This window comes from Mustela erminea, chromosome 13 (genome assembly GCF_009829155.1).
Source record: "Mustela erminea isolate mMusErm1 chromosome 13, mMusErm1.Pri, whole genome shotgun sequence".
Taxonomy (NCBI): Eukaryota; Metazoa; Chordata; class Mammalia; order Carnivora; family Mustelidae; genus Mustela; species Mustela erminea.
In genome coordinates, this window is record NC_045626.1 from 74,954,350 (window position 1) to 74,967,349 (window position 13,000).

The 13,000-nt window shown below is 50.0% G+C and overlaps 1 protein-coding gene across 1 annotated transcript; it reads right to left on the reverse strand.

Moving 5' to 3' along the window:
- Positions 1-2,004: 2,004 nt before the first annotated feature.
- UNG (uracil DNA glycosylase) lies at positions 2,005-12,703 on the reverse strand. The gene is made up of 7 exons (XM_032310124.1): positions 12,467-12,703; positions 11,627-11,833; positions 10,982-11,077; positions 8,294-8,391; positions 7,553-7,641; positions 6,011-6,189; positions 2,005-3,029 (listed from the first exon to the last, which is right to left on the reverse strand). Exons 1-7 carry the CDS (start codon positions 12,596-12,598, stop codon positions 2,889-2,891), a joined length of 942 nt encoding a protein of 313 aa, XP_032166015.1. The 5' UTR covers positions 12,599-12,703; the 3' UTR covers positions 2,005-2,888.
- Positions 12,704-13,000: the final 297 nt, after the last annotated feature.

Below are 13,000 nucleotides of genomic sequence, written 5' to 3' on the forward strand. Positions count from 1 at the left end.
TGTCTTGAAAGATCGACAAGGATGAAAAGCCACTGCCACATTTATGCCTCGTAAAGTTTGCTTCTCCAGTCCCAAACTCTAAGACTTTTTATTCTAGGTGCAAACCAAAGCAGAGAGTGAATTTTAGGAAGGACAGAATGCGTTATGAATTCATGGGAGCATATTAACAGCATGCTAAAGTCTAAAAAATAACCCTCCCATTCTCTGACTTTGCCCTGCCGGACTGAGTTCACAGATAGTGACGTCCACAGTATTATTTTATAACTTGGGGTTCGCAGGACTTTTTGGAGTCACTGACTTCCTTGTTTTCTGAAAGCCCTCAGTAGATGCTCTTCTCCTTGTCTGAGAAGAGGGACAGAATCATTCTGGGCAGGATTCTCACACGATCCCACAACGGGCCACACAGTATTTGTGCCCGGTGGGCAGTCATTGCAGATATCTGGGTGGGAGCTCCTAGAACAGTGCTCTGCCACCTGTGGCCCATACTGCCTGTTTTCCTATGGCTCTCAAACTAAGAGTGGTTCTTACGTTTGTTAAATGCTGGAGGGGGGAGGGGTAGAAAACAAGATTTCATGATGTACAAATCATATTCATTCCAATTTCAGTGTCCCTAGTTTTATTGGAAGACAGCTACACTTGCTTACCCACATTCTGCACGTGGCTGCTGTCTCTGCAACAGGGAATGGAGCAGTTCTCATGGGCAGGATAACTGTAGAGCCTAAATTACTATATAGAACCCTTTATACAGAAAAAGTATGCTGATCCCCAACCTAAAAAGCCAAGATTGCCTTTTAATCATTTTTGCAAATACGATGCTGTAATCATAACACATCCAAAAATGTTTAGGAAGAACCCACAACTATGTAGCTAAAAGTTCATCAAAATGAGCCTTCTTAAAAACAAGTTATTAAACCTGCATTTCTTTATGGGGGGTGTCCTAAACCACTTGACACACATCTGTGTTCAGTTTAAAGCATCGCTGGATGTTCTACTATATTAAAAAAGAAAAAGCACAGGAGTTTGCTCTTTGATTCATGGTGATGCAAAGTTCACGGCTTCTTCCCTGTTCACAGCCCTGCCTTGGGAGAGAACCCTTCATGAAAGCCAAGCTGATAGGACTCCTTCCCTTCTCTTAGATCAGTAAGTCCACTGTACTGTAAGGGAGGCCCCCAAAGCTACCAGAGAGCAAACTGAGAACGCGTCCTTGCCGCTTACCTTCCTTCTGTGAAAGCGTGCTTGCTTATGGCACCATGTGCTATCACACCCTCCATCTCATGTCAAAACAAAGGCCTGGATGGGAAGCAATGCTCTCCAGCAATGGTTTCCAAATCTGTCCACCACCACCCCCCCCCCCCCCCCCGCAAAAGAAATGAGGTGGTCTTTTCTCGTTAGATTCATTTTTTTTCCTCAGCCACTGAAATACTCGGACCTGCTAACCAGGCCTCTCCCTGTACTTCTGGCTTCCTTATCACACACCAGGAAGAGTCCAAGCTTTGATCGTGATAGTCCACCCCCCTCAGGGCATCTTCCCAGTGCCCTGCCCTCACACTTGCAGGGCAGTCTGGAAACCCTAGCATGGCAGTCAGTAAACACTAGCAGAGCGGGGGTGGGGTAGCTTCCCATGCACTGTCCCGGGTGTTGGCAGGACACGCAGCCGTGATCGCGGGAGAAACGCTTTTCACCAGTCCCAAATGGCTCCTTCAGGGCCTCCGCGACTCCTGGCTAGGGGCAGGGGGTCAGGTGGCATCCCCCAGGTTGCCATCCTGCTCGTGCCCCTCCCAGGAATCCGCCCAAGGCTTACCCGGCCTCTGGAGGGGTGGGCGGCTCCATCCGAGGGGCGGGGCAGGAGGAGGGAGGAAGGAGGAAGGACTGTGTAGGGGCGGCCCTTCCTGCCCACAATGGTTGCCATGACGACCAACTACCCGGGCCCAAGGGCGACCCAAGGACGTCTGCAGAGGCCCATGGATGCAGAGGGAACTAGCATGAAGGGCACTAGGCACCGAGTGAAACTTCAACAATCTTTTATTCCCAAACTCGGTCGGGGTTAACTCTTTCCCCGGCTAACATAACAGCACCCCCAACAGGATCTAGGATGGAGGTGCAGACCTAACGAAGATTGTCTCCCCAATAGGAAATTACAAAATATATATATACATCTGCATATTTCTAAAACAGCAAAATTCACCAGTGTTGCAGGGGGAAAAAAAAATCCCCACGTGATTTCAGTCCATAGAAAACAGCCTTTGGCAGTCTCTGCTGCCTTAAAAACCTAGGAGAAAAGCATTTTCTGGCTTAAAAAAAAAAGTAAAAATTTCCCCTTTCGATTTCCACTGCTCACTCCTAGAAACACCCAGAGGATTAACTATGAAATAAGCCCCAGCTCATTTCCCTCTGCTTGTCTGTGAAGACTCACACAGCATTCTTCAATTTCTAGGCACTTGCAAACTGTCCTGCTTCCTTCAGGAGTGGGGGCCTGAGGGCTCAGGAAAGGATGGAGGGAACAGATGTACTTGGCCAAGAACTGGAATGCCAGGCAGGGTATTGGCGGGGGATGGGGGGCTTTCTAGATAAACACACCTGATACCTTTAACCAAAAGTCTAACCCGCCAGGTAAAAAACAAATAGCAGCTGACTGTACCAAGAGGTGCTCTGTCCCCTGTCCCCTTCCACCATAAGGTGACAGAAGTTGTCTCTGTATTTGAACCCCCCACCCTCTCCCAAACACCGTGACAGCAGGTTTTAGGCCAAAGCCATGTTGCAAAGACAGCCACATAGTCCCAGCCAGGGTAGAGAGCCCTGGAGGCTTCTGTCTGGGTCATGCGGTCACTCCTAGCAAATACTTTGATAGCTTCCAGAGAACTGCCCAGAGACAGCCCTTCAGGTCAGAGTCACAGGTCCTTCCAGTTGATGGGCTCCTTGCCAGACTTCTGCAGCAGCTCATTGGTTTTAGAGAAATGTCTACATCCAAAGAACCCTCTGTACACCGACAATGGGGAGGGGTGGGCTGTCTGCAGCACATGGTGGCGTTTCTGAAAGAGAAGGAAGAAGGAATCTCCAGCAGCACATCTGGCTACAAAGGCACCATCTATGCAATGGCCACAGGCCCAAATCTCAGGACCCCGCAGTCCCACTGCTAAGAATGCAGTTGCTCAAGGGCCCCATGATGCGTATACCTGTGAGAAGATGCAGGTGTGAAGGGGTCCATGGCAGCACGGCCCGTATCAGGTAGAAGCTCATCCAAGTCCAGTGTTATGCACTGGCTAAAAGGACTTTTCTGAACTTCTTACAACGGAACACCACAAGGCTACTAGAAAAATAAGGCTGAGCTACACATGCTGATAAGGGACTACCTAAATATATCAAAAGTAGAAGGAAAAAAGGTAAATTGCCTAAGTTTTTCTGGAAAAAGACCCCAAACACTATTTATAATAGTTCCCTGAGGAAAAACAGTGGAAGGCATTTACTTTCCATTTTGCACTTTTCTGTGTAACCTGTATGGTCTACAAAACCAGAATACATGATTTTTAAAATATCAGCCGTACTTTCCGAGCAGGAAAGACTGGGCCAAATTTGTTTTCTTCTTTTTTGTATTTAAATAAAAACCACCTCACAACTAATTGTTTTCACAACATCTCTGCCTTTGAACAGCTCAGTCTCGGAGGGGCCACATCTGAAGGCAGGCAGCCCAGTGTGGTGCATAACCTGGAGCCTGGCGCCAGTTGGCCTAGGTTCCAGTTCGGACTCTGCCACGTCATGTGGCCGCAGAAAGGCAAACGAATCCAGGCTGCGCGTCCTTCCGCTGGTGTGAAGGGGTTCTAATGGCGCTTAGCTTGTGGACATCCTGTGTACCAACCAGCAATGCCCATGGGTATCTTAAGAGTGGGACAGGTGAGGGGGGTCAAGTGCTTACTAGTGCGCTGCCTGCCACGCAGTTCGGGCCCCCGAAAATCTGAGCCGTGCTGGACTTTGAAGGATGAGTGAGTCAGCCTCTGGAGAAGGGAGGCAGGCGGGGAAGTGGGAGGCAGGAAGAGATCAAGGCGCTCCAGTTAGCCTGGAGCAAAGAGGGGAAAAGCAGAGCTGCTGCCGAGAGGCAGCTCCAGACCCCAGCCCGCCAGCCCAGGGCAGGGCCTTGAGGGGGGGCACACCCAACACTCCAGCAGGATCGGGGAAGGGGAGTCTGAGAGCAGGGGAAGGCTACAAATGAATGCCCTGACAGGGTATGGGGTGAGGAGGGGGAGAAGGGTAGGGAGAAGAGGGAGTAGGAAAAAAAGGGAGGAGGGAGGAAGGAGTCAGAAATGCTGATTTCTGGCTGGACAAGCACATGGTGGTCCTTTCTATCCTGGGGGAGTCTGCAGGAGCCAGTGGGGCAAGGCTAGATGAGCCAAGGAGAACCTACCTGGGAGAGGGTGGAATCTGGCATGCTGAGGGGCACGGGTAAGGAGGCAGCTGAACACACAGGCCTAGTGCTCGGAAAGCTACCTGGCTGGACATGCACCTGCTTCTGATCGTCAGGCTACTCTTATAACAGCTTTCCATCAAAGCCAACCATTTTCAGTAATAAAAGCTACACACATGCAGAGAAAGAGCTATGCAGACCATGAGCAGATGGGAGAGTACTCCCGGGGACCCCTTCCTGACCTCGACACTGATCGTAGCGGACAGTTCATTCAGGTCAGATCTTACTCCTACTATTCACTTCCTCAAAACACCTGAAAACATCTTGTTCATTCCCACAGAAACTTTACAGACAACCGCACTCACACACTCCACTGCTGTTCCCATCAAGGCTCGGGAAGGCGACATCAGAAACTCCACGCCAGCAGCCATCTGCACCAGGCCGGCCCCTGAGCAGAGGGGACTCAGTGGGGAAACTCCTCACTTACTTACTATCTTACTATCCAGTTTTATTTGTTTTTAATCATGTGAACCTACTACCTTAAAAAAATAAAATAAAAACCCAAGATGAAAACCAATTCCATTTAAGAGAAAATGGAGAAGTGGGACAGGCTAGGGACTGGGTGGCCAGCACAGAACCCAAATACACCCACCAGGCCCCTAGGTGAGCAAGGCAAGCAGAGGCTCTGACCTCGGCCCCGCCGCCACTGCGACTTTATCACTTTATTACTTTATGAAGCATTAATCGAAATTCTGCAGGGAGTGCTGGGTGGGATGCCAGCTGCAGGGAGGGGGACTCAGTCCAAGTGACATGCCAACTACTTCCTGCTGTCACACAGGCTACTGTCAGGTCACCTCACTGAACCCCTTTACCTCACTCACTACAGCGTTTACTCGCTGACTTCTCCCTGACTCTCGTTTCTGAGTCCTGTGTCTCCCAGAAGCCCCAGCCAAGGCTCGCCTTTCATACCTGCCTCCCCTGCCCCCACTTCCCGCCCCCATCTCCTCCTCCATCCAACCCTCAGCTCTGGTCTGTCACAGCCTAGACAGAAGTGACAGTGGCTCACTCCAGTAAGGCAACAGTGTCAACAGCGAGCAACAGGACTGGTATGTTCTCAGGAGGTAAGGGGACAGGATTTGCTGGTGGAATGGGTTTAAAGGGATGAGGGGAAGGATTCAAGGATGGCTTCTGGTTTTTCATCTCAGCACCAGGAATGTTGGTACTTCTGTAAGTAAACAGAGAAGCAGAGGAGCACATGGGGGTGGGGGAACAAAGGATGGTTTGGGGATGTGGGATCCTTGCCTTCTTCATCACTCACTGAACCGCATTTAGTGAGTAGAGCCTGTTATCAATCTATGGACATGGGAAGCGTATGCCTATAGTACTAACTCTAGTACATCTGAAGGTGGCCCTTTGCTTTCCTCACACACAACTCATCATTCCTATAATCTGTCTGAATTTTGCTTAATTTTCAATGGGAAACATGACCCTCACTATAAGACTTTAGGGAAAATGAACTTCACCTTGTGACATGGGTTTTCCAGGACCACGTAGCAGGGATTCCTAGGATTTTCTAAACTGGTTTAAACTGTTTAAAAAACAAAACCACCATACCCTGTCAATGGCACTGCCTTTCTTCTGAGCGTAAGAGCCCCAGAGCAAAAAGACCAGGCCACTGGAGTTCTGATTTAGCCAGGATACGACCGCATCAGTGAACTGCTCCCAACCTCTCTCCTTGTGAGAATTAGCCTGGTGTGCCCGGACAGTGAGGACAGCATTGAGTAAGAGAACACCTACGGACACACACCAAAGAAACAGGTTAAGAGACAAATAAGCCAATAAAACAGAGCATTTTACTTTAATCTCTGCAATTTCATCATCATCTGAGTTTTTAACAGTGATTGTGCCTTACATCTGTCATCCGAGTTGTTTTAAAAATACACCCCAAGGGGCATCTGGGCAGCTTAGTTGCTTAGTGTCCAACTCTCGATTTCGGCTCAGGTCATGATTTTGGAATTGAGAGAGTGAGCCCCCATGTTGGGCTCTGTGCTCAGTGGGAGGTCTGCTTGAGGTCCTCTCTGCCTCCGCCCCTCTCCCCATTCACTCACTCTCTCTCAATCTTTTTTCAAAGATTTTACTTATTTATTTGACAGAGACAGTGAGGGAAGGAACACAAGCAGGGGGAGAGGGAGAGGGAGAAGCAGGCTGAGCACAGAGCCTGACGCAGGGCTCCATCCCAGGACTCTGGGATGACCTGAGCCGAAGGCAGACGCGTAACGACTGAGGAACCCAGGAGCCCCTCAAAGTAAAATTTAAAAAAGGTATGTATATCCCATGTAACATTAAGTAACCCTTGAAGTTAACAAATGGAAGCTGAAATATTTCACTGAAACAAAAATCCAACTGTAAGAAACCAGACGGTAAACATTCTTTACTTCTCCTGGTTATAGTTCATTTGTAGAAAGGAAGGAAGGAAGGGTGGGGAGAGAGGAGGGAGGGAGGGAGGGAGGAAAAGAAGGGAGAAAGACAAACCTATAAACAGGTATTAAACACAAAAATCACAGCCTTAGTATTGAAATGAGAAAGGTGAGGTCATCTCCTAAGTGGTCAAAGTCAGCAGTTAAATTTAAAATATTAATAACAAGGGGGCACCTGGCTGGCTCAGTCAGAGAAGCATGTGACTCCTGACCTCAGGGTTGTGAGTTCAAGCCCCATGTTGGGCGTAAAGATTAAAAATAAATAAACTTAAAAATAAATTGGGGCACCTGGGTGACTCAGTGGGTTAAAGCCTCTGCACTGGGCTTAGGTCATGATAGCAGGGTCTTGGGATCGAGCCCCGCATTGGGCTCTCTGCTCAGCAAGGAGCCTGCTTCCCTTTTTCTCTCTCTCTGCCTGCCTCTCGGCCTACCTGTGATCTCTGTCAGTGAAATAAATAAAATCTTTTATAAATAAATAAAATTGGAATACAAAATTCTCTTTTGAATTATGATTAAAACATGAAAGAAAACAAGGGCTAGAAAATAAAAAGGGGGATACATCTTTATTTCTGTACACGCAGCCATTTATTTCCTGTTCCTTGATAAACATAAGCCAACAGGACAGAAGGAAAAGTGTGCTGAAATCCGTCCAAAGCACATCTCAGAGTGGTTGGCTCACCTTGCTTGGCCCACCCAGATAAATCTCCGTGACCAGGATGAACGAAACCCTCTATGTCTGTAGACAGCTCTTTATAAATGTTCTCCAAACTGAAAGCAAACCAGAAGAAAAAGAACAGGATGTTGAGCACAAGTCTGAAAATTCAGTAGCTTCCAACAGATCTGTGGATCACAGTCAGCACCACCAGCCCTTGGAGGGGAGGGCAGCATGAACCTGGAGGATTTATGAGGAAGTACCACCGTTCCTTCTGATACAACCTTGTCAAAGATCTTTGGTCTAGGCTCAGATTTAAGAGCATGCTTCAGAAGTTTTAAAAAATATCAGCCTAGGAGTTAACGACCTCTCAAACTAATGCTTATGGCTTGATTAAGTTTCTGCATTGGTTATATTCACAAAAGGCATCTATAAAATTCCCCAAAGCCGTGGGTTTTAACCACGGGTGATTCTGCCCCCCCAGGGGACCTTGGGCAAGGTCTATTTACTAGTGCTCTCTGGTTCTGGAAGGGGTGGGGGGTGCGGGGTCAGTGTTGGGAGCATTTAGTGGGTGAGCCCAGGCATGCTACTCAGCATCCTAAAGCGAGCGCACAGAACAAAACCTCTCCTGCACAAAAACACAGCCCCCAATGCCAACGCTAACAAGACAAAGAAACCCTGCTCCAAAAGGCCACTGTAAGGTGTACCTACAGCCTGCAAAGTACACATCCGAAAATAATCACACTTGGACCCAAGCCATAATCATACCTGGGTGGCGGTGGAACGGGTCTTTGAACACTAAAGCAGAGCCCATGGGCTTGGTTGGGTCCATGATACGGATCCTGTCCCAGGATGACAACCTTCACCTGTGAATACCAGGTGGCAAGAAATTCAATAGTATCGCACAAGCAGGTTAAACAAACACCTGGCTGATAACCTGTACAAAGGACCACGATGATGAGAAAGGCAGCCCGCCTCTCCCTGACCCAAACTAAGAACCCCCAGAAGGGAGTGGGTCATCATCAGTGGGCCCCATTACTTTCCACTGTCAAATTATCCTTCATGCCATCACCTGCTACACCTACTCCTTCTTTGATGCAGGTGGGTGAAAACAAGTCCACCTCCTTCATTTTTCAGATTACAGAAATATGCCCTTGGCCCAAGTATAACCATCCAGAAACACATGAAGTGGCTTGTTGTCTCTCACTCATCCCTACCCCCCCCCCCGATTCAACCCTATAAAGTTAGCTATATAATTGGGGTCATCGTACACCTCACCCTACATGTTTGTATTTCTCACATCATGCATTTTAGGCATCCTTCATTGCGCCTCTATAGCAGACACTGGTAGGCAGGTGGCTTGTTTCCTAGTTTTTTTATCACAAAAAGTGCCGCAAACGTCCTAGTATGTATTATCTTTATGTCCTTTTTATTTTTATTTCTATGGAACAGATTCAGAAGGGGAGGTGCTGGTCCAAGGACAAGTGTATTTTAAATTCTCATAGACGTGTACCAAACTACTTTGAAGTTGAAGCTACCAAATTCCTACCAGCCACCCATGAAGATGCCTCTTCCCCATATCCTCTGAGGGATGAAGACAATGAGGTCAAAGGGCCATGGAGAAGATGGCAACATGCAATGAAAAGTAAAGAGATCAAGGTCAGGCGCAGTGTTAAGATACAGCTAGCCTGTTGATCTGCTGCCTGCCTACCTCTTCTTCATTCTCCTGCTTCTGCCCCTGGTGCTCCTTCTCAGAATCTGCCCGTAGCCAACATACATTACATCCTTCAAATCCCAACCTTCAGACACCAGGAACCTTTTGTGGACCTCCCTCTTGCAACCACCGGTGCTCACTCTGAAGGCAGCACATTCTCCCTTATGAAGCAGCCGGCCCCAGCAGGAGAGCTTTTGGGTTCTGGTCCTGAATAAGGGATGACCTTGAAGGAGCCACTTAACCTTTCTGACCTTCCATATGCGTCTCTGCAAAGAGGATCTGCTAGACCTTCAGATCCTCAGAACTTTCATACTCTCTTACTCCTCTCCTTGTTGACTGGTCATTGGCATTCAAAACAAGACCCACAGATCAAACAAGGCACAAACTAGGACTGAATTTTAAAGGACTTAAGTCCGGGAACACCTGGGTGGTTCAGTTGATAAGCGTCTGCCTTCAGCTTGGGTCATGATCCCAGGATCCTGGGATTGAGCCCCCAAGAGCCCCGGGCTCCCTGCTCAGCGGGAAGCCTGCTTCTCCTTCTTCCATCCCCCTGCTTGTGTTCCCTCTCTCACTGGGGCTCTGTCAAATAAATAAAAAAATCTTTAAAAAGGGGGGTAAAAAAAAAAAAAGGACTTAAATCTCTTTGACTTTATTTATTTGACAGAGAGAAATCACAACTAGCAGAGAGGCAGGAGGAAGCAGGCTCCCCGCGTTCCCAGGACCCTGGGATCATGACCTGAGCCGAAGGCAGAGGCCCCAACCACTGAGCCACCCAGGCGCCCCTCTCTTTGACTTTATAAAACCAAGAGCTATATTCAAAGTTCCTGCTCAGAAGTGAAAAATGGTCAAGTCTGCAAAGTTTTAGGTATGGCAGCTTTATCCACAGGGGTCATTCACCTACTTCACTTCCATTTGGTTTAACAGACACGGTATGAAATCACAGGATTCCTGCCTTCAGCTTAGAAAATGGGGGAGAGAAAGGGATAAGATCAGAATGGTAGTGACTTCAAGCAACAGGCTTCAAGGGAGTTGCCATCGATGGATCTAGTTGGGTTTTCAACAGAGAAAACTGTCATACTTGCCAACTCTTTAAGTAGGAGAGTTGGGGGTGAAGAGGAGGCTGGAAGGTCGAACATGGCTATTTTCATGTTCGGCTTCCATCGTTCATACAGTGACTGAAAGCCATAAACCAGTTTCTGAGCTGGAGACTGAAGGGACAGACCAGCTGGCAAGCAGCCTGTACACAGAATGAACCAGAGCAAAGGAATGCTAACAGAATAGTAAGACTGATGCGCCAGAAGTCAAGAGCTTGAAAGCATCAACTATGAAAGACAGCGTGGGTCACAAAGAAAGAATACTGAGCTGCAAGTGAAAGGGCGGGGGGAGGGGGGCTGTGCTAACCAGTTGCAAAAGACCTCAATGCTTCATGCCTGTTTCCTCAACACCACCATAAGACCTCATATTGGCATGTAGTTGGTATCAGGATTAAATACAAAAAACTAGAGCATACAGACACAGGTCTACATACAGATTTTTTTTTTTTTGCTGCATGGCCACACATACTCAAAGTTAGAAAGCTAACAGGCTAAACATTTCGGTATTTTATTTATTACCCCAGCAGGGACAGGCACTTGCGGGGGTGGGGGATGGGTGTTTGTGCGGGAGCGCTCATGTAATTAACAAATACATACTATTTGACTCCCATGCCTCTTTTACTTAACTCACCAACCACAGGTACTTACATGTCTTATGTCACACATCTGGGTCCACGTGAAGACTTGGTGTGGGGGTGGATAAACAGTGTAACGTTTTCTTTCTTCCGCGACAAATCCCATTAGCTGACGGTAAAGACAAATCACATTTCCAATCAGACTCACCGCCAAGTTTAAGAATTCAGTAAGGAGGCTTCCAGTGGAGGCTAACTAAAGAAACATTATTTAACTCTCTGCCACGTTGTATAGGCATATTCTTTTGAGAAACAAAAACTAGACTTGCAGGTCGCCAAAGAGGTCCCCCCTCTGCTTTGGCGCCCTTCCCCATTGTTTGGACCAGGTCTAGGTAGACTAGCCTCGCTGCTCTCACTTCCTATTGGTGTCAGCCCCTCCCTCTTTTTGTAAAGGCTGCTCCGGGTTTCACAGTCTGGTTTGCGGTTTTACCGTGCAGCTCTTTCCTGGAGAGCAGACCCGCTGAACGGTTTACAAGAAGCCATGCCATCTTACAGCCTTTTTAAAAAACTTCAATAAAGCCTAAGGAGGCAAAACACCGGGGCTGTTATTCTACTATTTTACCGGGAAAGGGACGTTAAGGGAGGGAATACGGGAGCTTACAAACGTGGACTCTGCAGGCTACCCTAGCAAGACCGAAGGGCCCGCAGCCTCCAGATTTACCTTGATGAAATACGGTTTCCCGAACTCCGCGCTGAGCGGCTTCTTCCAACTCTCACCGAAACCCACTGGCACGTTGCGCGCGGCGAGTCTGAGCAGGGCGGCGGCCTTGTTCCTCTGGATACGGATCAACTGCTCCGGGCTCAGCGGCGAGGAGGGCGGCGTGCCGGGGTCCTCCTGTCCGGCCCGGGCCTTCTTGGGGGGACTTGCCTGCAAGTGATCCCCGCAGAGGCGGGTCACAAGCTGCAGAGGGCCACGCCCAGGTGCCCGCAGATACTGCCCCCAACCCCACGGCCCATAGCGGAGCAAGCCCATTCGCCGGGCTCCAGCCCCCAGGGGGCAAGTCACAGCAAAACCGAACTCTGGGAGTCGGGTCCGGGAAGGCAGACTGCTGCCCCCAGTATGGAGTTTGGTATTAAGATGTGGCTGCGAGACAGCTCTGGTGAGCTAGGTCCGCGACGTCTCCAGCGCCGTTGGCGGGAAGGGAGGCCCTGACCCCGGCGCCCCGCCCCCCGCGTCCCCACGTGGTCTTTTCGCGGCAAAAACCTCCCGGGGTAAGTCCCGCCTCCCTCCCCTCTTTATTGGACGGCGGGCCGAGCAGGGAGGCTCCCTCGGCTCTGATTGGCGCCGCAGGCCCCGAGGTTCATCCCCATTGGCTGGCCCCTCAGAATGGCCGCCGACAGGGGACAGCACGGGCTGTTTTGAACACGTGCAGTCTGCTTTGAACACAGGGACCCAGCTTACAGAGTCGGTGGCGCGTCCCTGCAACCCCTCGGCCAAGCGGGACCTGTCGCCCTCCTCCCCGTCCCTTGCCCCCGGTGCCCGGTGCCCGTCGCGCCTCACCGCCGCATCCCCGCTCTCCTCAGCCACCGCCGCCACGCCGGTCCCCGGGTCGGCCGGCTCGGGACTGCGGGCACGTCGCTTCCCGGAGGAGGTGGGAGAGAAAAAGGAGTAGAGGGTCTTCTGGCCGATCATCCCGGAGCCGAGGAGAGCGGCCGCGCGCCGCTCAGAGAACCCGCCGTCTGCGCCAGCTGCGGCGATCCGAAATTGGCGCCAAACGGCTCGCGCATGCTCCGACCGGGGCGGGGAGGGGGGAACGGGGGGCGGTGAGGGCCTAGTGCGCCTGTGCCAGAGGGGCTGCGGCGAGAGGCCCCTGGGACCCAGTGGGGCTTGAAAGCCTCAGGTGGTAGGCGGGGTCCTTGGGTGCGCCCGCTCCGGAGTTTACTCTTTAATTCATAGTACTCAGCCATCACACCCTCGCCTTGGGGCTCGTCCCTCTGCCTCTGCCGCAGGGAAAAGGAGAAAAAAAAAAAAAAGCACCTTCCCCGAGGGGTAGTCGTGGGAGTGAAATTAGCATTAAAACAGTCCTTTGCTTTG

Excerpts from the sequence above, each read along its gene's own strand:
- UNG (XM_032310124.1), bottom strand. The coding sequence starts at position 12,598 with ATGATCGGCCAGAAGACCCTCTACTCCTTTTTCTCTCCCACCTCCTCC. Across the intron at positions 8,392-10,981 it reads AGATGTGTGACATAAGACAT|GTGAAGGTTGTCATCCTGGG; the intron begins GTAAGTACCTGT and ends TGGTATTCACAG. Across the intron at positions 3,030-6,010 it reads AAGGCAGTGCCATTGACAGG|AAACGCCACCATGTGCTGCA; the intron begins GTATGGTGGTTT and ends CTTCTCTTTCAG.